This window comes from Nymphaea colorata, chromosome 2 (assembly GCF_008831285.2).
Source record: "Nymphaea colorata isolate Beijing-Zhang1983 chromosome 2, ASM883128v2, whole genome shotgun sequence".
NCBI lineage: Eukaryota > Viridiplantae > Streptophyta > Magnoliopsida > Nymphaeales > Nymphaeaceae > Nymphaea > Nymphaea colorata.
The window spans coordinates 13470736-13491570 of NC_045139.1; the positions used below are offsets into that span (position 1 = coordinate 13470736).

General features: G+C 39.7%; 1 protein-coding gene and 1 long non-coding RNA gene across 4 annotated transcripts; both read right to left on the reverse strand.

The window, feature by feature from the left end:
* Positions 1 to 2712: 2712 nt before the first annotated feature.
* On the reverse strand, positions 2713 to 4133 carry LOC126409754 (uncharacterized). The gene is made up of 2 exons (XR_007572411.1): positions 3822 to 4133; positions 2713 to 3639 (listed from the first exon to the last, which is right to left on the reverse strand). It is a non-coding gene; the product is annotated as an uncharacterized LOC126409754 (long non-coding RNA).
* A 3183-nt stretch (positions 4134 to 7316) lies between these two features.
* Positions 7317 to 20598, reverse strand: LOC116247247 (uncharacterized). Of its 3 annotated transcripts, none has more exons than XM_031619290.2 (12): positions 20403 to 20598; positions 19719 to 19789; positions 18422 to 19055; positions 12907 to 13084; positions 12518 to 12746; positions 11778 to 11917; positions 11356 to 11645; positions 10615 to 10827; positions 10036 to 10518; positions 8589 to 9254; positions 7907 to 8473; positions 7317 to 7655 (listed from the first exon to the last, which is right to left on the reverse strand). In XM_031619290.2, the coding sequence occupies exons 3-12, from the start codon at positions 18689 to 18691 to the stop codon at positions 7413 to 7415; spliced, it is 3279 nt and encodes a 1092-aa protein (XP_031475150.1). In that variant the 5' UTR covers positions 18692 to 19055; positions 19719 to 19789; positions 20403 to 20598; the 3' UTR covers positions 7317 to 7412. The 3 variants fall into 3 exon arrangements, with proteins under 3 accessions (XP_031475150.1, XP_031475151.1, XP_031475149.1); XM_031619291.2 differs by having other exon boundaries at positions 19719 to 19847; XM_031619289.2 differs by lacking the exon at positions 19719 to 19789.
* Between the last annotated feature and the right edge of the window lie 237 nt (positions 20599 to 20835).

Genomic DNA, 20835 nt, shown 5'->3' on the forward strand with positions numbered 1-20835 from the left:
AAAACAGTATATCGCTAAAGAAGCTGATAAAAGGATCAAGGTTATTGTTGAATTGATCTGATTGTAACTTTGTAAGCAAAGGTTGGTGCCTAACAAATGATGCTGGAAAACTTGGCAGGCAGGCATTCGCCTTACTCTAGCTTGTCCATGGTACAAAACAAAGGGAATGGCGCCCGACTAATTTCTCGAGTTTGAATAAATTAGGAAGATGAAGAAAACAAGTTTCAGTTTAAAGTTTAAACGGATTTCATTTTCAATCATTTGAACAACAGAGCGATAAGTACCACGGATCCACCATTTCAAGCCAACAACATATATTTCTGGGAAAGAAGATATCCCACTGCTGAAAAATAACTGATGAATGCTGTTAATCATTTTGTATCAACTCTTGCTGCATCAACAGACGGTGAGAAACCATTGTAGACTATCATATCCATTGCACTCTTATCACATCTTATCGTTCAGTCTATAATCAATATTATCATATTCACTGCACTCTTATCACTTCTAAAAAAGAATATGCTGTAAGAATATGATGAGTACAGACAGCTGTAAGTCTCCAGAAAATGGCTTTTGCGGATACCAAACTTGCAAGTATGCCTCAAGCTGCCCAAAAGAGAATGAAAAGTTAATCTTAAAAGCATTCGCATTGCATCTTCACTATTTAATTTTAGTTGTAACTGAAGTTATCAACATGGATTACTGATCATCTCCGACTTGCACGAGGATAATAATACCTTCCATTTAAGCAGACAGACTGCCAGCTACTGCCTGTTCAGATCGGCGACCAATTATTATTTCGCTAAATCACGAAGGAATCGTTTGCTAAAGGATGTGAGAAACTCAGAAAAGTGGTTTTCAATTCCTTGCATGTAGAAGTATAAGATGGAGAACCCACCGTCAAGATATAGATTTTATGCACTAAAATATAATAACTTAATTTAAGCATGTGACGATGACATAAATCTGAAAAACTGTGATCTTTAACGTAGACTCCCATGGAGATGTCTTAGATGCTTCGTGAATTTTGAGGCAAGATACCCATATTTCACCAATAATTTACATGCACTGCATTGGTTTAGCAGACTTCCTTTGCTGACTTTCTGGCTCTCAGCTTGACATTCTTGCTGAATAAACGACAGCATTATACGGAGTTTTTTTATTGAACTACAGCCCCTTGTATCCTGTCCAACCTCTGTCCACCATCGTTTCGTGCTTGAGTTTTTGTTTTCTCAACATGATAAATCAAAGAAAACTGTAGGAGTCGTGCTGTACTATTAGAACTCTGGTGGCATCGGTGAGCAATGCAGAGAGAGAATAAGGGGCCTTTGAACGTTAATGGGAGGTGCCTTGCTGCTGCCCAACACTACAGAGATTCAATCTGAAGATTTCATTTTCTTGGTCGGATGTCCTGAACATCCTCTCGGAAGCCAAACAAAGACTGGATTGGATGAAAGAGTAAAGTAAGACTAGGCATTCTGAGAGAGGACAATTACCAACTTCTTTAGGGGCAGTTGACGATACCAGTTGCTGTTCCTTCTAATAGAAGACCTCCAGATCGTGAGAAAAGTTGAAAGATAAGAATTTTGAAGTGAAATGGCTCTATAAAGTACAGCAGTCTTCTTACTTTCATTATATAAAAGTTTAAGGAGGTCCGCCGTGCACACATACACGCACGCACAGTCACACACACATAGAGAGAGAGAGCCATTTTTTAGTTTCTAAGTTGTAACTACAGGAAACCTCATTAAAGACAAAGTGACCCTACTCACATCGCCCATACTTGTTTAGGCTTGCACAGAGAATGATTTCATAGTATTTGAACTGAGTTCTACTTTTGACAGACAAATCCCAACCGAGTGCACCAACCTCTTTTCATGAGGGCCACCAGCTACTAATTTAGCAACCAAACTGCAGCAAAACGTAAAACTGAAAACCAAAACTACAATTACTATGCGCGCTATGCATACCAAGCTGTTAGAGAATTTGAAACTAGAAAAAGAGACAGTAGTTTTTCAATCTACAATAATCCACGTAAAATAGCATGTACTTATATTTCTATCCTAGAAGGTAAAACTACAATGTTTCTTGAACTGATTACTCCCACAAAGAAGCTTGCTAGATTTCTTGAACTCCAGTATTCATATCTCTGTCGCTGACAACCTACCACTGCGCACAAAACATAGACCCACAGACATGCACGAGAAATGTAAGGGAACGTTTGGACCAAAATTCCCTGCATTTTATGTGATTATCCTTTTAAGTTTCCGATCAAGAGCCCTCTTACACATTTTATATCGAGCATATACGTATGAAGATGCACCACTAATTGCTTTGAGAGTGAAAGGCACAGAACACAAACAATGGTTTCACGTACGGAGTCTATGTATCGTATTGACAGAACTGCTTAGGTGTTGCCTTTCAAGCAGATAGTCTCCCACTCGCCCTTTTCCCATCTCTCAAGATCTGTGTGCGCGCGCGCGCGCGTGTAGTGTAATCTTTTTTGTTATGATCTTCACTTCAGATGGTTCTGTTGAAATAATATAAAAGGAAGAAGACATTGGAAGTAATCCTGGTGGCAGTTATCTCCACCCTTTCCTCCTTTAATTTAAAGACCCATATACATAAGGTATGTGAAAGGTTCATGATCAGGGTGGTTATATAAACCTGCGCTGAATGAATGCAATCTCATGAAATGAACCTGCTCGAAAGTAACAAATGAACTGATGTCATTCAAATATCAGTGCCACGAGACGTCCATCAGCGGGACAGACTGGAGTACACTTTCAGAGCACCGTTTATCATCTTGTGTTTGATAAAAAAAAATTCAACTCCCCAAACGATAAAGAGAACTACTCTTTTTGAGTAATGTTTATAGCACCTACAAATACTTCAGCCCAAGCTCTTTGAGAGAAGATGGGGGAACGGCGGAACAAATTAAAATTCTTCTGTAAGAACGAGAAGGTTTTCTTAGGTTATTTATCCAAATAACTAGTCATCGATCCAAAAGAAAGACGAAGTTTATGCAAGTGAAAGATGTATCCAAATAATTTTCCAACTCTAAAGTGAGAAGGGATAGAGCAACGATATGTTTGATCAACACTGACGACTGTCCAGATCGAGAACACCTGCCATTACATAAGAAAGATTATTGCATCATTATGAACTGGATACTCCTGCAAGAATGCCAACACACCATATGCACGCACCCACACTCACAATCCACAGTAACTGAAACGTCCAACACCTTAATGGCTTTTCCAGCTAGCCCTAGGCCAAATGAAAGAAATCTCAAACAATTGTCATCCAGAAGAAACACCTAAGAAAATACAAAAGCCGTCTAGTCTACATAGCAAACTGAAACGTCGCTTGGCAAATATGAGGGGGTGCAACAAGTTACTGGAGATTTCCTCTCCTTCAATCCTAAGGCCCCAAAAAGAAAACGTATACATGTTTTAACTCTAGCATCTCAGGACCTGAAGTTTTTCTGCATAAAACAAATTTTTTGTAGCAATTTTTTTGTCTAGCAGAAACAAAGCTGAATGTGGAAAGGAGAAACAAATTCGAAGCAAAAACACATCGATCGGTTGAGGAATGGGCGCGGCAGGTAAAAGATACGTGCTGCCAGATCTCCCGTCTCTGGTGTAGTTTCCAAGCAAAATAAATCGAAAGCATGGGTGATCCAATTAGAAGTTAAAGAAATGGCTGGAAAACATGTATAATTAGGCTATCTTCGTTGGGAAATGATAAGGAAATTCACAAAAATTTTAACATATAAATTTTAAGATGTAAGCAGAAGGAAAAGGGAGAAAACAACTTACTTGGTCTTCTATAAATCACCAAACCAATTAAACAGAAAAGAAACCTTCTTCCACAGAAATCTTGTCGTGAGGAATGAAGCCTGGTCCGAGATCTATCTCCTAACTTCCTAAGTAATAGCGCAAGAACTTGAGAAAAGAATTTCACGAGAACCAGGAAAATGCTTTTAGTAGTGAGAGATCTTGGATCAAACTTCATTCCGAACAACAGCTTTCTTCTCTCGCTCTCTCTCCCTTTGAGACACGCACATACAAGAAACGAAATTCATGGTCGACTTGGGTAAATACTAAATAGGCAGGGAAGGAAGGAGAGAGCTTATTAGTTAGAAAAGCGCATGATGACAGGTCACATTAAGCATTGTATACTGAAAAGATTAGTGGGTTTTCAAGGAAATCTTGTCTTCTTCTTAGAATGACCGTCACTTTTGCAGGCAAGTATGCCAGTAAAAAGAAACACCGGGAACAACAAACTAGGTAATTGTTGTGCGGGTCTCCTTTTATGTCAAATATAATAATGAAAAAGCTGTGATAGGAAAAGCCCACCAACGAGAAGGATTTTTGTGAGGCCAAAACAGAAAAAAGGGCCACCGTCCAAATCTTAGCATGATATAATAGTATAGAAAGAAAGAAATCCCATCAATTACGAAATGATTGCTTTTATTGGGTTCCCATGGAGATCTCAATGGGAATGGTGAAAACTTTAACTTTTTTTTACCGTGACTTGGACCAATCCGATCTGGAGTTGGAAACCCAACATGCAGGAGAGTTTCACAGAGAGAGGGTTGATGCCGAGGGATGGTTTTAAAGTTTTGGTAATGATTTTTTCACGTCTTTCTTTTTTGACTAGTTGATAAATGGGGGAGTAGTTAGGAGTAATGATGCCCTCGTAACGTTTGGCGTTCTAACTGATTCTCCTGAAAATTCCACGAGACATGATCCTCATCCGTGATGATATTACGATCCCTTGCTTTGTTAGAGAGATCACTGCACGCTGTGCGTGCTCAGTAAACGCACATGTTTTACTACAGTCGGTTTTCTACTGCTTTTCACTTGTGGTAAATATTGGATCCAATCATCAGCCTCTTCCAGCACCATAATTGCCCGACATGGCAGCAAGGGCATTAGGCCCCACGACGCCTGAATAGAGATCCACTGCCATAAATTCTCTGTGATCAGTATTATGAGTTTGCCTATGAGATTTCCCATGTTGGGTTGGGGGCCTTATTGGCGTGCGACCGTGCGCAATGTGTGCGTGGTGCATGCGCAAGTATGCAAGGTTTCTTTCCATTTGCAAAGGAAACCGCCATGATTTTTGCAAAGCATCGACTGAAGAAATGCAGATACCACGAATATAGACACCTTCGAAATCATCTAATAACATTAGGGGCCGCCTAACAAGGAGTTAGGAAAACTTAACGAAAGTAGGTGTAGAGATTAGAATCACGTAATAAAGTCGGAACATGATGGGCGTTGCCCCTAACTACAGGATGACATCATTTTACAATTGAAGCAACATCCCGACTGATCATACTTGATATGTCGCCTTCGAGCCCTCCATATTTAAACCGTTTCATTCCTAGCATAGCAGATGCAATCCCCTTTCAATATATATCAAAGTTCACGTCTGCTGGGGATTGAGAAGCCCCACAGCCTCAACACATTATGTATGTGTTGCAGTACTCTTCCTTGTACAATCAGTCAAGCCAATAATACATATACATATAGACAATGTTACCCTGCAAAGCAAGGAAAGAGCTACTTTGGGAACTAAAGATTCACGAGTAAGTGTAGATGCCCAAATTGACAAGCCAGATATTGGTGTTCAAGATCTAACTGCGTCGGAACAGGCACGTAAGATGTGGATGTGCCACACCTACCTTATATGGGAATGTGAATAATTAAGACAGCAGCTCCCATTATAAACAGGAGTCAGGCTGGAGATTCATAGACTTGAGAAACAAGGGCCCGGATCGCAATTAGATTAAAGGTTTGAGGCTTGACGCCAGGCCAGCCGTGGCCGGCCCAGAGAACACTTTTAAACAGCCAATGTGCAATTTTCAAAGGGAAAACGAGTTCATCTACTGGATCACATGTTACCAACGACAAATGGTAGTCGATGAGCCTTTGACCGACACCTGGTTCGAAACCCGGGAGGGTACGCCCTTTTGACTGTCATCGTGCCCCGAGTCCCGGCTGTCCGCTCATTCCTCCGTGTCACTCGAGCTACAGATTCTTGACAACCATGACATGTAAGTTTGGGAAGTGGTGTCTGCCATGACTGCATGACGGCCCCTTTCCTTCGAACAGCTTTGGAAATTGTTTTTCTTAGTGGGTTTGGACCGCACAAGCCATGTAACCATACTTCCACCATAGAGTACAAGAAAAAGATACTTAGATTGAACCAAAGAGAGAACCAACGAAGAATTTTATAGAGGTTCGGATATGCCTCCATCCTCCCTCCCATGCGCACACACATAATCATGCTGAGGTTCCATTTTGCTTTTATGCTGTGACAATTTACGACAGGTGTTCAATAGGCAGTCGATCTATCCTTTTACATGCTCATTATCACTTCCCTTTCTCCGGTTCCTCTTCTTTACATTCTTGATTTGAGCTACCGTTTTGGCGTGCATCTTCTACATACAGGATGGAGGTTGAGTTTAGAGTGAAGCTCTTCCAACCTAGGGTAATATAGAGGTTTAGTAAGATAGAGGTTTAGTAAGAATGTCGGCCAATTGAAGCGATGTAGTGTGCTTGACCATAAGTTGCTTTTTTGGAGATTCGATCTCGAACAAGTGCACATCTATCTTCCAACAATTCCAAGACTATCTTGTGATAACATTAGTGCTACTTATACAGCTGCTCACCCATTTTTTAAAGGCGCAAAATGAGGCATGTCTTCCATTCAATTCCCGTGAACACTGCTCACCCTTGTGGGGACGTACCCATCCTTGTGGCAGTGATCGCAATCTTTCCCCACTCTCTCTCTCAAAAGCTCTGTTGCCCATTTCTATCTTTGTCGCCTACTGGTGCAAGCCATGGAACTGTGCTGAATAGGACCCGGAACGACTTGAGAATCTGGAATGCGTGTGGTTTAGGAATATGAGAGCCACTGAATTCAAAGGACGATACTTCACGAAAATAGAAAGGCTCTTGAGACGCATGATACATGGTTGTCACTACCACCACCACCCCTTACAAGAGTAAAATAGTGATTTACGTACGTACCCTTTCTTCTCTGGTAAGCACGAAATTATTCTATGGATCGGTCAGCAAATACAGCTCAGCAAGAACAGGAAAAGGAACACAAATCAACCCCCTTCAGAGAAGCGCCTGTGGCTTTCCTTTCAATACTAACCATGCATGCCCATGAATGATAAGGAAAAGAAGAAAAGAACGATCAATGTTACTCTGCGATACATCAGATTAAATAAATAACTGATGTGAACCACGATGGTGATCCTACGCGAGATAAAATGGGAAAGTAAGCTCAGGGCATCAGAAAAATCCACTTTACAAAAGACTATACAGGAAAATGTACATGAATTACAGAGCAGAAGGCGAGATAAACTAAATGGTTATTGTACCCCATTGCTACTCAGGCTGCTTTTTTACAAGCTTGACACAACTGTAGTATCGTTTGAGATCTTTAATGGCAGCCTCCTCAATCTGAATTGCACGGATGGAGGAAGGAGCATCAGTCTCTGGTTTATACCAGCGGTTAGGGGTAGTTTCCTTTGGTGTATGACACAGTGCAGCCTCTGAAGGGGAGCCAACTGAAAATCCTTGGCTCCGTGTTTTTGGGCTGTGAGATGTAAACTGCATCTGCTGCTTTCCCTATACCCAGATAAATGATGGCATCAATAGAGTGGAACTCATGACTTTGTATTATGAATAATGCTAGTCATGCACCAATCAACTACCGAATGTCTGTATGCAATGTGGGTGCATATGTACACAAATCCAATCACGGATTCTTGCATTCAGTGTCGTGTGTGCCTAAAAATGATCCGTAACAAATAAACCAACTTTAATTTCATGATCACCCCGGTGGAGCTTCATCTACAAAATGAAAGAAAATCGTGTACCTGCTGCAGCTGGATGTCCCGGAGAGAAGGCCTACATAAAACTGGTGAACTGCCCGCTGCCGCCCAAGGTGGAGTGCTCTTTTCACACTCCGGGGAAGCAGGAGAACATGCAGATGCCACAGCTATTGGGGTTGAAACCGAACCAGGAAAGAAGGAACTCAACTTAATCAGCCCACTGCCTCCTTCTGCAGAAGATCCATCACCAACATCCTTAACCTTGATACCTGGAGGGCTTGGAGATGTTTTCTGTTCGTGTTGTATATCACGGAGAGAGGCTAACCCTTTGCAGAATTTGGCACCACCCCACGCCGGGCCCTCTGTTTTAGGTGTCAGAGGAGCAACCACTTCTTCGGGGTGATCATCTAGTGCCCCACTTAGAAACATGGATAATCCACCTTTTTTTCTAGTTTTCCGAGCTGAGGTAGTCTTAGAAGCAGAAGGTTGCTTATCCAGATGATGCACTGTAGATTGCCTGTCTGCCATCAGTGTCATACATTGATTATCGCCCACCTCATGATAAGAAATCTCTTTGACAGCTCCATCACTTTCCTTCGGTTCCATAACGACCTGCAATTTTGTCCATAGATGATCAAGTGAAACACAGTCACAGAAACTATGATACCAGTTATTATAATCGGCATTAGGTTAAACTGAAAGTAGCAGAAGAATATCTGTTTCTAACCTTGACTTCAGAAACAAGGTTGTCTAAGCAGGAGGACCCTTTTATTGAGCTTGGTACAGTAACAAAACCATGATCCTCACCAGTTCCCGCAATGTCAGACTTATGCTTGCTTTTACGCCGATGCTTCTTAAGTGACCCCCCTTTCTTGCACCCTTTACCTTCTGCAAGAAGACATGATGAACTTCTTGCTGCCTCTGCCTCTGCCTCAAGAGGCAGACCCAGCTCAGCAAGAGCATTTTCTAGAGACTGACGAGTCTGAAGTTTTGCTATTTGTTGTTCATCCAGGGCATACCCATTTTCCTGCTTAGCCTCAAGTATTTCTATCTGTTGCAATTTCTTCCTTATGGCTCTAATTTGCTTAGAGATTGCTTGATCAACTTCACTTTTTGGTTGCAAAAACCCGACTCCCGCTCTCTGGACTTTCCAGTTCTTCCATGCTGAAGCCAGGTGGCCACGCAACCTTGGAGAACCAGTGTCACTGTCCTCTTCGCTGTTGACAATAGCTGGAAATGTAGCAGTTGGTGTGGGAAGCCGACGATGGCTCCAAGGCTCAGAGGACCTTGCATCCAAGGACTTCTCTAATTTTGCCAAAATTTCAGGTGGTGTATTCGCAATTGAAGGCGCCAAAAGGGAAAATATGAAGTTAAGGTTGTGGAGTGCAATATCCTGCACAAAGGATCGGCCACTTCAGAAGAACAAAGAAGCAAGTTAACAACGAGGGGGGAAAAAAACCCTTAAACTATCAACATGTCATTTATTTTCATGGCATTGCTGTAAACAACAAGAGAGGCAGCTGTACCACCAGCCCTAATTTCTAATGGACTGAAAATAAGTCATGTTAAAATGAAGCACAATGCTGCAGGGACAATGGATTAAAAGAAGTTAGAAGTATCCTCGCCACTTAATTCTGAACCATTTGTGTCAAAGAATAAATTTCTGACTGCAGACTAAAAAAGGTAAGCATATGAACATTTGAACAGATCGACAGAGAGAAGCATCACCTAGCCGATGAATTTCTCAATGCAAACTAAAAAAGGCAATATATTTATACAGATCGACAAAGCATAGCCTAGCAGTTACAAAAATAACAAAGTACAGAACTGTTCATCACATAGTAACAGATCTCATCCTCAGCAATTCATAGAAAGCCTCCATTGGGAAATTCTTATCAAAGAGTGGCTCCCTCCATGATACTTCAGGAATATCTAGACAACCAAATATACATTGAACTGCATAAAAATTAAGAAAAAGAGAAAACAACAGGAAGATACTAAATTAGCAAGATAATTGAGTAATAGATGCATTTATGTGAACAATAACCAATCATCTTAAAGAAACAAATCATTGTGCAGTCATTCAAAGACTTAGTACGTCAAATACATATTGGTTTAATTTCAAGTTAGATTCATGATTGTAAAGATGGAAAAAAACAAGCTTGTTATGCTACCTCACAGTGCCTCCACAGCTCATCAGCTCCTACAGCATCTGCAATCTCAAGTAGCTGTACAGCGTTCCTGGGCTCTACAAGGAACTCACAAGCTGCTTTTTGGCACAATAGCTTCAAACTTGGAACTGATTTATTTAAATTATTTATTTCTAAAGGAGGAATGGGATTTGTTTGAGAATTATCAAATATAAAGTCTTCATCTAACTCTTCCACTGGCTTATCAGCATCTGTATGTTGACCAACTTCAGTTGATTTTGGAGGATATTCAGGTTGATATAGGGAAGACACAATCAGTATATGCGCTTCACCAACAGAAACTGATGTTGCATGCTTGATTCCCTGCAGACGACAAGCAACAGGAGGTTCATCATCCTTGCATTTCTTTCCGTCCCATGTGTACACATCCCCAGTGTTTGAGACAGCAGCAGTCCAGTACTTCCCAGCTGAGATACTAACGAAATGTTTGCCACATGCCGAATAAAGCTGTATGAAGAAATATGAGCATTAAAAGACCATTCCCCTACTCTAAAACATAGACATACAGGTCAACTAAATGATTAATCATGAAGTACCGCTAACCTGTTGGCATTTTAGATCTGGATCCGATGATGTCCAAAAAAACAAAGCACCATCACTTGTGAGTGCCGTGCTATGAACCATTCCTGCTGCAACTGCAACTACATGAAGACGCTCTACTCTGTGGAATTTTAAAGGAGCAGAACCTTTTTTCTTTGTATTTCTCGAAATGATCAGCCTTCTTGGAGTTACTAGGCGGTTGCCCCAGGTATAAACCTAGAAATGAATTGAAAGTTGGTAAACCACTAAAGCACCAAGTATGACAAGAAGGGAAAGACCAAACATCTAGGAGCAGGAACAAATTACCCACTCCAAAAACATTATTTTGCACCATATCACTTGATCTTTTGATTTTGGAGTGCTTGTGTGTGATCTTGTGTGTAGATCAAAGCAACAATAGCACTAAAAAGTAAAATAGCAAAACTGAGAAAGCACAGCCAAGGACTCAAACAAACCAAGAAGATCACCTCATGAAAAGACCAAGTAAATCAAATCGCTTGCCTTTATATGGGTTGATAGTCCTAAAACAACTAGGAAGTGTTGGGGAATGTAACCACACAAAATGAAGAGTTTAACTGAAAGTCAAACTACTTAGCGCTATTGGAACTAGTCTGTAAATGCTACTTGTGCATTTAAATGTGCAAAAACAAAATATGGAGCAAAGGTTTTGCTCTAAATGAAAAGTCGACAATAGGGCTTGACAGGTAATTTTTGATATAGAAACTGTGCAGATCATAATATTACCTCTCCATCTGTGCCTAAAACAACTGTGTGATACTTTGCTGCAGAAACTGATACAAATTGTTTGCCTTTCAAGTACTCAACCCCACGAGGCACATAATTTGAAGCTGAATTTGAAGTGCCATACCCAAGTTGTCCCTCCTTGTTGCACCCCCATGTAAATACTTCACCAGACTCAGATACCACAGCAGTGTGCTTGTTCGCAGCAGCAACTGCAATTATTTTGTTCCTAAGAGAACTAACACGCCGTGGTGTGGGTTGAGAATCCACTGAAGTATAGCCAAGCTGTCCTTCTGCATGACAAGTTACGAATAAGTATTAGTAGCAGAAGAGAGAGGGAGAAAATTCCAATAGTTACAGCTACAAAGGCATACAGCGGGTCAAACTGTTACTGCAGTGACTGATCATGACTAGCTATACATTACCTCTGTTGGACCCCCATGTAAACACTTCCCCTCCTTCTGTTGCAACAACAGTGTGGTGTTTAGCTGCTGCGACAGCTCTAACACGTCGAGAACCTAATCCACTACTTAGTTGCCGAGGAGTGATAACGGCAGCCTGACCACTATAATTGAAAATAGAAAATTATGTAGTTAGGAACTTTTAGACAGTCAAACTCGTGGTTTTTTCTCATTAACTACAAAATGATACTGCTTGACAGGCCCATACCACATGCTCACAAAGAAAACATAATAACATGCTATCTTTTAGGACCAGGTGTTCCAAATGAATATGAGGGTTTGTCCAAACATGCAAAAACACTCCCAACCAAGCAACCAAACACGACCACAAAAAATAAAGATCAATTTACAAGGCTATAGTTTTCCACCTCTCCATATGCTACTGAGGAAAAGAATTTCACAAGGAAAGAAGAACTATAGCACACACAAGATGTCACCAGATGAACAAAAAACAAAGAAGCTAACATCGAAGTACATGTTATTTAAGAGGAACTCCGATTGTAACTAATGTGCATATAAATAAGAAATAGAGATGCTTTACAGGATTCCAGTAAGAATAAAGCATTCATGAATGTAATAAAGAAGGAAGACGCAAGCCTATATATAGGCAGACATGCACCACAAACACATACATGCATAATGACATCATTACATGGGCAGTCCAAAGGTCAAGTTCCAGAATGTGAACTTTTGCAGCAATATACCTATGAACGTCAAAGTCAGGGTGACCGAGGCGACCACCTCTTCCAAATCCCCAAGTATACAATTCTCCACTAGCACCAACAGCTACACTGTGAAACTTTGCCGCAGCAACAAATTTTACATGAGTGCCTTGTAGTGCATCAACTTTACAAGGCAGCTTTTGTATATCCGCCTTCCCAGTTCCGAGCTGATAGTTTGCACCATTTCCCCAGCTAAACACTTCCGTAATAGCTATAAGTGAAAAAAGAGGAAGAGCATACAGTTCCAGTCATTGATTATCATGCAAAGGCAGGCAAACTAGAAACGCCTACCATGTTGCGACCAAAGTTCATCAAAGAAAAGCTGATACAGATCCATGGATCTTAAGCATGTCAAGTGATGGTTCTTATACCTGAACCATCTTTAGCTCCAACAACCTGGCATACTGGCCCACAGAGAAGATCAACAGGGGTACGGCATTTGGAATCTTCCAATGTGAGAGATGCTCCTGAGTTGAGAAGAACTCCAGCAACAGCAAGATGGCCAAAGTGGAGAGCTCTGTGTAGGCTAGTCCATCCTGATTCTCCATCCTGTAGAGGACTCAAGCAACAAGTAGGACCATTACATTACAAGTCATCAATCAATACTAAGGAAAACCTCGCATCACATGGACCTTGTGAGAATGAAATGCAACTACACAAGTGATTGAACAATAATGTTATAGTTTTCACTCTGTTGCAACCAAATTTTTCCAATAGCAATGCAATCTTGACATGGTGCAATTTGGACAGAGTTATAGAAAGTACCAAATAAAAAGCTTCCTTGTAGCAAATGTCCCTATGAAAAGTAAAATACAAGTTCACTGGTTGCCTTCACGTTTGTCAATGTGGAATAAAAAATATATGAACTTTTACTATCACAAATCGGCAATATAGGAAAATATTATGCAGGTTTCAAGCCGCCCATATACTATATAGCAATGTTATTTGTATCGTACGATACGCACGTGTATCGCACGATACGTATCGTATAGGTCGAAGAAACCTATACGATACACATTCAATAAGCGATATGCGTGCTTATCGTACGCGTATTGCACGTATCGTGCGATACAAGGGCCAAAACGCACGATACGTGCGATACACCTCCGTATCGTACGATACGGGAGTAAAATGAAAAAGGGGCCGTTAAAACCTACCCTCCTCTCTCTCTCTTTTCTTACTTCTAAACACTGCAAGAGACATGGGAGGGAGAGATTTTCTCCATTTGCAACAAGTTTTGCAGGTGAAAAAACTTTCTTTCTCGTTGTGGGGAGTTTGGGGACAGTGAGAAGCTTGGAGAAAGAGGGTTTTTTGGTTTCTAACACCAAGAAGGTAAGAAATAACTTATTTTCGCCATTGAATCGTTCATTTCTCTTATTTCCTACATTTATTTGTATGTTTTTACTTGTTTTGTGAAGATATAAGGTCGGATCCTGCATGGAAGTGGTGTACAAGGGTGAATCTCAAAGATAGGTTAAAAGTTAAGTGCAATTTTTGTAAGCAAATCATATCAGGAGGGATCTCTCGCTTTAAACACCATATAGCTGGTACACACAGCGATGTGACTCAATGCATTGACTCCCAAGAAAACCCATTGCCACCCTATGTAAGGCACTAATGTTTGGAGATTATTAATGTCGTGAAAGCAAGTAGGATTGAAAAGGAAATGCAAGATCCAGATGTAGGATATGGGGACCCATATGAAGAGGAAGGAAGCGAAGGTGAAAATGTTGAGCTCGAAGAAGAAGATGTTGGTGTCAGTTTGGGGACAGCTAAAGGGAAAGACATCATGCATACAGATGGTTCTTCTTCAACTGCAACCAGAAAAAAGAAGAGGTGCAAGTACAGTTTTACGAGGATGTGGCAGGAGTGGGGGTCGTACTAGTGGTGGTAGAGTACCTACTATGAAGTCGAGTAATATGTCTGGTTCGATCAAGAATTTTTTTCCCAATTATACTGTTGTTGGTGCTCATCCTGAGATTCGTACAACCATGTGTTCAAAGGATATTGTTGAAACAACAGATGAAACCATAGGAAGGTGGTTCTATGACGCATCCATGCCCTTCAATGCATCAAACTCTTTTCATTTTCAAGCTATAGTAGATGTGATTGCTACTGTAGGCCGAGGGTATAAAATGCCCTCTTTTCATAAATTGCGAGGTAAAATTCTCAATAATGTAGTTAGAGATGTCAAGGCATATTGTGATGAATTGAAATTGAGCTGGAAACAGACAGGATACAGTGTAATGGCTGATGGGTGGACAGACATCAAGAACAGAACATTGGTAAACTTCCTTGTATATTGTCCCTTTGGTACAATGTTCTTAAAATCTGTTGATTTGTCTGATACTCTTAAGACTGCTGATGTTTTGTTTGAGGTTTTTGATAAAGTTATACAAGAAGTTGGGCCTCAAAATATCGTGCAATTTATCACTGATAATGCAGCAAATTATAAAGCTGCAGGTGAAATGTTAGCAGCACGATATAGGACATTTTATTGGAGCCCATGTGCTACTCATTGTGTAAATTTAATGCTTCGGTATCTTGGTGAAAGAGATTATATGAAGTTGACACTTCAAAGATGCCAAGAAATCACGAAGTTTATTTATAATCATGCTTATGTCATGAATTTGATGAGAAAATTCACAAATGGGGCTGAATTGATTCGACCTGCACAAACACGGTTTGCTACAAATGTTTTGACTGTGCATGGTATAGTCAAGCAAAAAAAATCCTTTCAGGCAGATGTTTTCAAGTGATGATTGGGCTGCATATCCACATGCCTATAAAAGAAAGGCTACGACAGTTGTCGATACCATATTCAATGCTGACTTTTGGGAATCATGTGTGAACTTATTGAAGAATTGTGTACCTCTAGTGAAAGTCCTCAGATTAGTTGATAGTGAAGATAGATCTTCTATTGGATATTTATATGAGGCTATGGACAGAACAAAAGAGGCCATTAGAGATAATATGAAGGGAAAAAAGAAATTGTACATGCTTATATGGAAGATTATAGATGAAAGGTGGTTTGGACAAATTCATCGCCCACTTCATGCAGCAGCCTACTACCTAAATCCTGCTATTAGATTTCTTCCCACTTTTAAGAAGGACAGAGAGGTTGAGTATGACATATTGGATTGTATTGAGATATTAGTAAGTGATTATAAAGAACAAGAAGCTATCCATGTATCGATCAACAAATATGATACTAGTTCTGGTAGCAAGGGGAGAGACACAACAATGAGATGCAGATCATCTATGCGTCCAGGTATTAGAAAAAGGGTCTTTATACTTTTTGGTTGTTATTTCATTTGTTCTTTATAGCTTCTACCTTCTCATATATTTATTCTATTTCGTTTTTACTTTCCATTTGTTATTAGATTTGTGGTGGGACAGGTTTGGGGTTGATTGCCCATAATTAAAGATGCTTGCAATTAGAATCCTCAGCCAAACATGTAGTGCAACTGGATGTGAAAGAAATTGGAGTTGCATGACCTTGTTTACGTCCACAGTAAGAAGAGGAATAGGCAGGAACATAAAAGGTTGCATGACCTTGTTTACGTTCGTTATAATATGAAGTTGAGACAAAAGTAAACATTTGTTATGCAAAATAGCAAATTCTAATATATATTTTAATTTCTAACAATTTGTTAATTTTTTCTCTTGTTAGGCAACTAGAAACAACATCTATGAGGAAGCATCACACTCAACATGATCCTATCAACATTGACCATTTTGATATATTAGATTCTTGGGTTGAAGGAGAACAATCTACAATACTTGATGAGGACGATCTTGATTTTTTTAACCTTGAAGGAACAACAGAGATTATTGAAGAAGGAGAGGCTGGGGAGCAAAGGAATGTTGGTGACATTCCATTTCCAACAGAGGGGATAGAAGCACTTAATGAAGAAAATGAAGATGATGATGAAGATGATGATGCAGTTGACGATTGACGAGGATTATTGTTGAATCATGATAACTATATGTTTTGACTTTTGAACTTATGAATTGTGATGTAATCAAATTCTCTTCGGTTGCTTATTATGTTATTTTGAATGTCTGATTTCTTATTTTGGAATGTGTTGTTCATACTTCACACTTCATATACATGAATGTTCCTTTAAATACATTTTTCTTGATTTTTTCTGATATTTACTCGTTTCTTCGGGTTTTTTTGGAATTTTTATGATTTTTTTTTCAATTTTTTATGATCTTTTAATATTTTTTAAAAAATAAAAAATTAATTTTACGATATGTTACGATACGGCGTATAGGTCGGCCCGACCGATACAGGATATGCTACGCCTTTGATAACATTGCTATATAGTATATACTATATAGATTTCAGACAATTAGTGACGGGAAGAACAAAAGAGTCAGATAATGCAAAGGAAGGCCTAATAAAAAACTTATCATTTCAGAAAAGTTGCTGGAATGTTGTATCAAGTACTTGTTCCTACCTTCCTATCCTTCTGAAGAGATATCCACAAGTTTGTTAACCATCATCAGAAAGAGTCATTCTAGAAAAAGTGCAACCGACCATTTGCTTCAGTCATTTCAACAGGATATCCCTGAGCTTAGGGATGTCAATGGTTCCACTATTATCTGACAGCCAATTCAAGTTCCGATGCAATTCGTCAGATTCAATAACAAAGTCCAAATCCGGTCAATAATCACATGTGAACCTGCTACAAGATTTCCTAGCCAAATTCATTGGATGTCTCGCTCTGGATAACTGAATTGGATTATATGTGAAAATTCAACTCAGTTCTCCATTTTTTGCTCACCCAAATTCAACTCCAAATCATGTTAAGAAATATTGGATTAGTTGAATCTAATAATAGCCACATACAAACCACATCTGATCCATTTACTTCTCTAGCAGAGATGAAGGACAAGTGTTGACCTTTTCCGATCACTAATAAAGAAACACCACAGAGATGAGGCTACTATAAACTAAAAAGTCAGGTATCATCCACCTTTTCCAGCCTTGATATGGAGGAAATAGTGCATGCAGCTTTGGGACTGTAACATGGCGGTTCCATCCCTCAGCATGGACACATCATGTCCTTGCAGTTACTAACCAATCTCACTAAACTTATTCCTCGCCATAGAATAGTTTTACATTGAAAATAGATTGTTAATCAACTCCCAAAGAAAAGACATTTCTTAATTTAAACATATGAAGAAGCCCCCTGTCCCATAGTAATATGTAGCAATGTATCATCATTGAAAGGAATGAGAAAATGTAAAACTTAATCAAGTGAAAAGCAATGCCGCCCTTGGCAAACCAATTGGTAGTTTTCCCCTGGATGAAGAATAGAGAAAGCTTCCCTGGGTAGAATTTTCTCTTATGAAATGAAACTATGGATCACATGTTCACATAGTTGTAACTGTTTTAACCTGAGAAACAATTGCCACTTTCTCAGGTGAGAAGGTCTCTCATAAGCACTAAGCGAATAATCATCTAACAGACAATAAGGTACAGGGCACAACTGAATAGCTAAAACCTGAAGACACAGTGTGTCCAATTCATTGTATCTTTTTCCTCTTCTAAAATTGTATGACCAAAATGCCAACTTGGCTTTGTATCAAAGCACACAACAACACTACATGTGCCCATAAGAGAAAAAGGAAGAAGATAGCAGTATCTGTTTTTGAAAAGGTGCAAGAAAACTCCATAAAGGATTTGAATGCGAAACTTGCAAAAATACGTGTTTGTATTGGGCTTCTACACAAGTAAGCAAGTGTTGAAAGAGCGTACAAAATCCAAACACTTTCTTGGTAACACAAGAGTCAATATTATCCTAGATATTAAAAACACAAGCCAAATAACACATATATAGCTTGACATCCAGTAGAGTGTGGATAAGAACAAACCCTTGCATTGGGGTCCGCACCAGCAGCCAGCAGCCTTTTCACAATGGGCACATGATTTCTCCAGGTTGCAATGTGAAGAGCAGTAAGGCCAAACATATTCCTCACATCAACATTTCCACCATTCCTTTTCACTTGTGCCAAAGCAAGGTCAAGTTCTGATAAAGATCCTTCACGAGCAATAGTCCATAAATCATTCTTGGCATTACTTAGAGAAGTTTTCCTGCCCTGTGCTTGTTTTATAGCACTTGAACAAGTTGCCAAGGCCTCCATAAATAGATTTAAGCCAGAATCAGCCCTCAACTATTAAATGTGCAACCAGTGGTTTAAACTTTAAAGAGCCAGAACCATCAAGACGTGATGCCTATCAATTATACTATCGGTATAAACTGGACTGGCTCTGTTTGATGCCATTCCGATGCTATGCCATGCTTTAGGTATGGCGTGTCATCTTGTCTAACAAAGTCTAATAAGCATTCTTTATTTTACAGAAAGCCGAGTACCAAACTGTACATCATAATCCATATCTTAGATGTCAAAGGAAGCTGGTAAAATCCAGGTCCAAAGCCCAACATTTAAACAATGGCCTCATGGTGAAAGGTCTTTTCTGCAGAAGAAAGCTGGCGATGCAAGAAATCTACAAAAACCAAAAAAAATTGTGTTAAATGAACATGGTAGACAATTTTTAGAAAAAACATTAGTATACAAGAAGCCAAAAAAACAAACCCGCAATGGATTTATTCTACAAGGACATGCTGGAATATAAATATTTATAGCATTTCAATTGGCAACAATTAATTTCCTAAGGATGAAAGTAAATCAGCATAAAAAAAGTGCCAACCTCTACAAAAATTATCATAAATAACTTTTTCCAATTGACGAACCATCAAGCTTTTTGGACTTGGTGGATAGCCGACTGGAGAGATGCATGTTTAATTATTAATGTTTTTAATCATATAAATGATTAAACCATACAAATGCATGGTAAGTAAAGCAAATAGTGCCAATACGTTCTGTCTACCAGCCACACAGGAAAAGCCCAAGTGTTTAAGATCTCTACCAACAATACAAAGTATAGACGAGCAGTTCTCTTCACCCAGCCTCACCTCTTTTAATTGATACAAGCATGTCTGTGGCAGAATTTGTGCCAAATCAACTCTATACATTAGGGAACGAAAATTTGGTTTTTTTTATAGGTGGCAACAAGTAACCAAACAGGATCTCAAAACAAGCGTCATAGTTTTAGATTCGCCACTTATCTGATACGTGATATTACACATTGTCCTACGGAGAATAGTACCTTCAGGATTCCCATATTTACGCTCCAAATAGCTAACGATCTCTCTCTGTATGAACATGAGCTCAGTTCTCCTATTGAAACGATAAAGTAAAAAAAGGAGGTAAATGCACAGTGACTTCAACCCACCATCTGAAACAATACACAAGAAACCAAAATGACAACTCTCAAACCACTCAAGTAGCCATAAAGAATCACATCTACTGCCTTAAACTATTGAACAGCAAGAAAGAAACTCGAGAACAGAATTCTCATGCAATTCAGCCAATCAAATCACAATAGTTGATACACGCCACGTAAAGGAAAAACCGAATCGAAGCAATCGTACCAAATTCAGCAATTAGATTCGTCCGAAACAACAGAAGAAAATAAATCGCTCACCAGTCAAGAAAGCAGCATTCAGAAAAACGGAAAGTGTAAACAATATGACAACGATACTTGTAACAAGTAGAACACGAGACACTCCTCTTCCGCGCGCTGATCTAAGTAATGCAAACATGAGCAGGGGAAAATGAATTCTTCAAACCCCAGTACCCACTTCACGAAACCAACAAAGGAAAAACGCCATAGCCAATGAATCCATCAAAAAGCAAAAACAAGATGGGGAAACCCAGCAAGCAGGGAAAAGGTAAAGAGACAACAAACGCCATCAAAGCAAGCTCTCAAGAGGATAAATAAATAGTTCACCTTAACGCTTTGTTTGGATGAGGATTGATGCCCAACACATCATATAGATTCAAGATGTAGATTTAAGAAGAACTGGACGGCAGAGGACGAAAGGGGAGGGGAGAGGAACGCAAGAAGAGGAAATGGAAGTTGAGAGGAAAATGAGAAGTTGGTGGTCAGTTTTAAAGAGAGTTTTGGTGGTGGGGTTTTCTCTCCTTCCCTTCCCCTTTTCATTTACTGCTACAAAAAATAAAAAATGAAAATTAAGGAGGTGGGGAGACCTGATGCCGTCGAATATGCCAATGGAGAGTACCCGATTCTCTCCCCCTTTCTCTCTCTCCTACGCCGTTAACTTCTGCACTTGTCACGGTTGCCTAGGACTTGGGTATCACCGACTCAGGCTCCTCCGACTCACTCGATGAAGGATGAATTACGTGAGTCACCGTCCCAACGT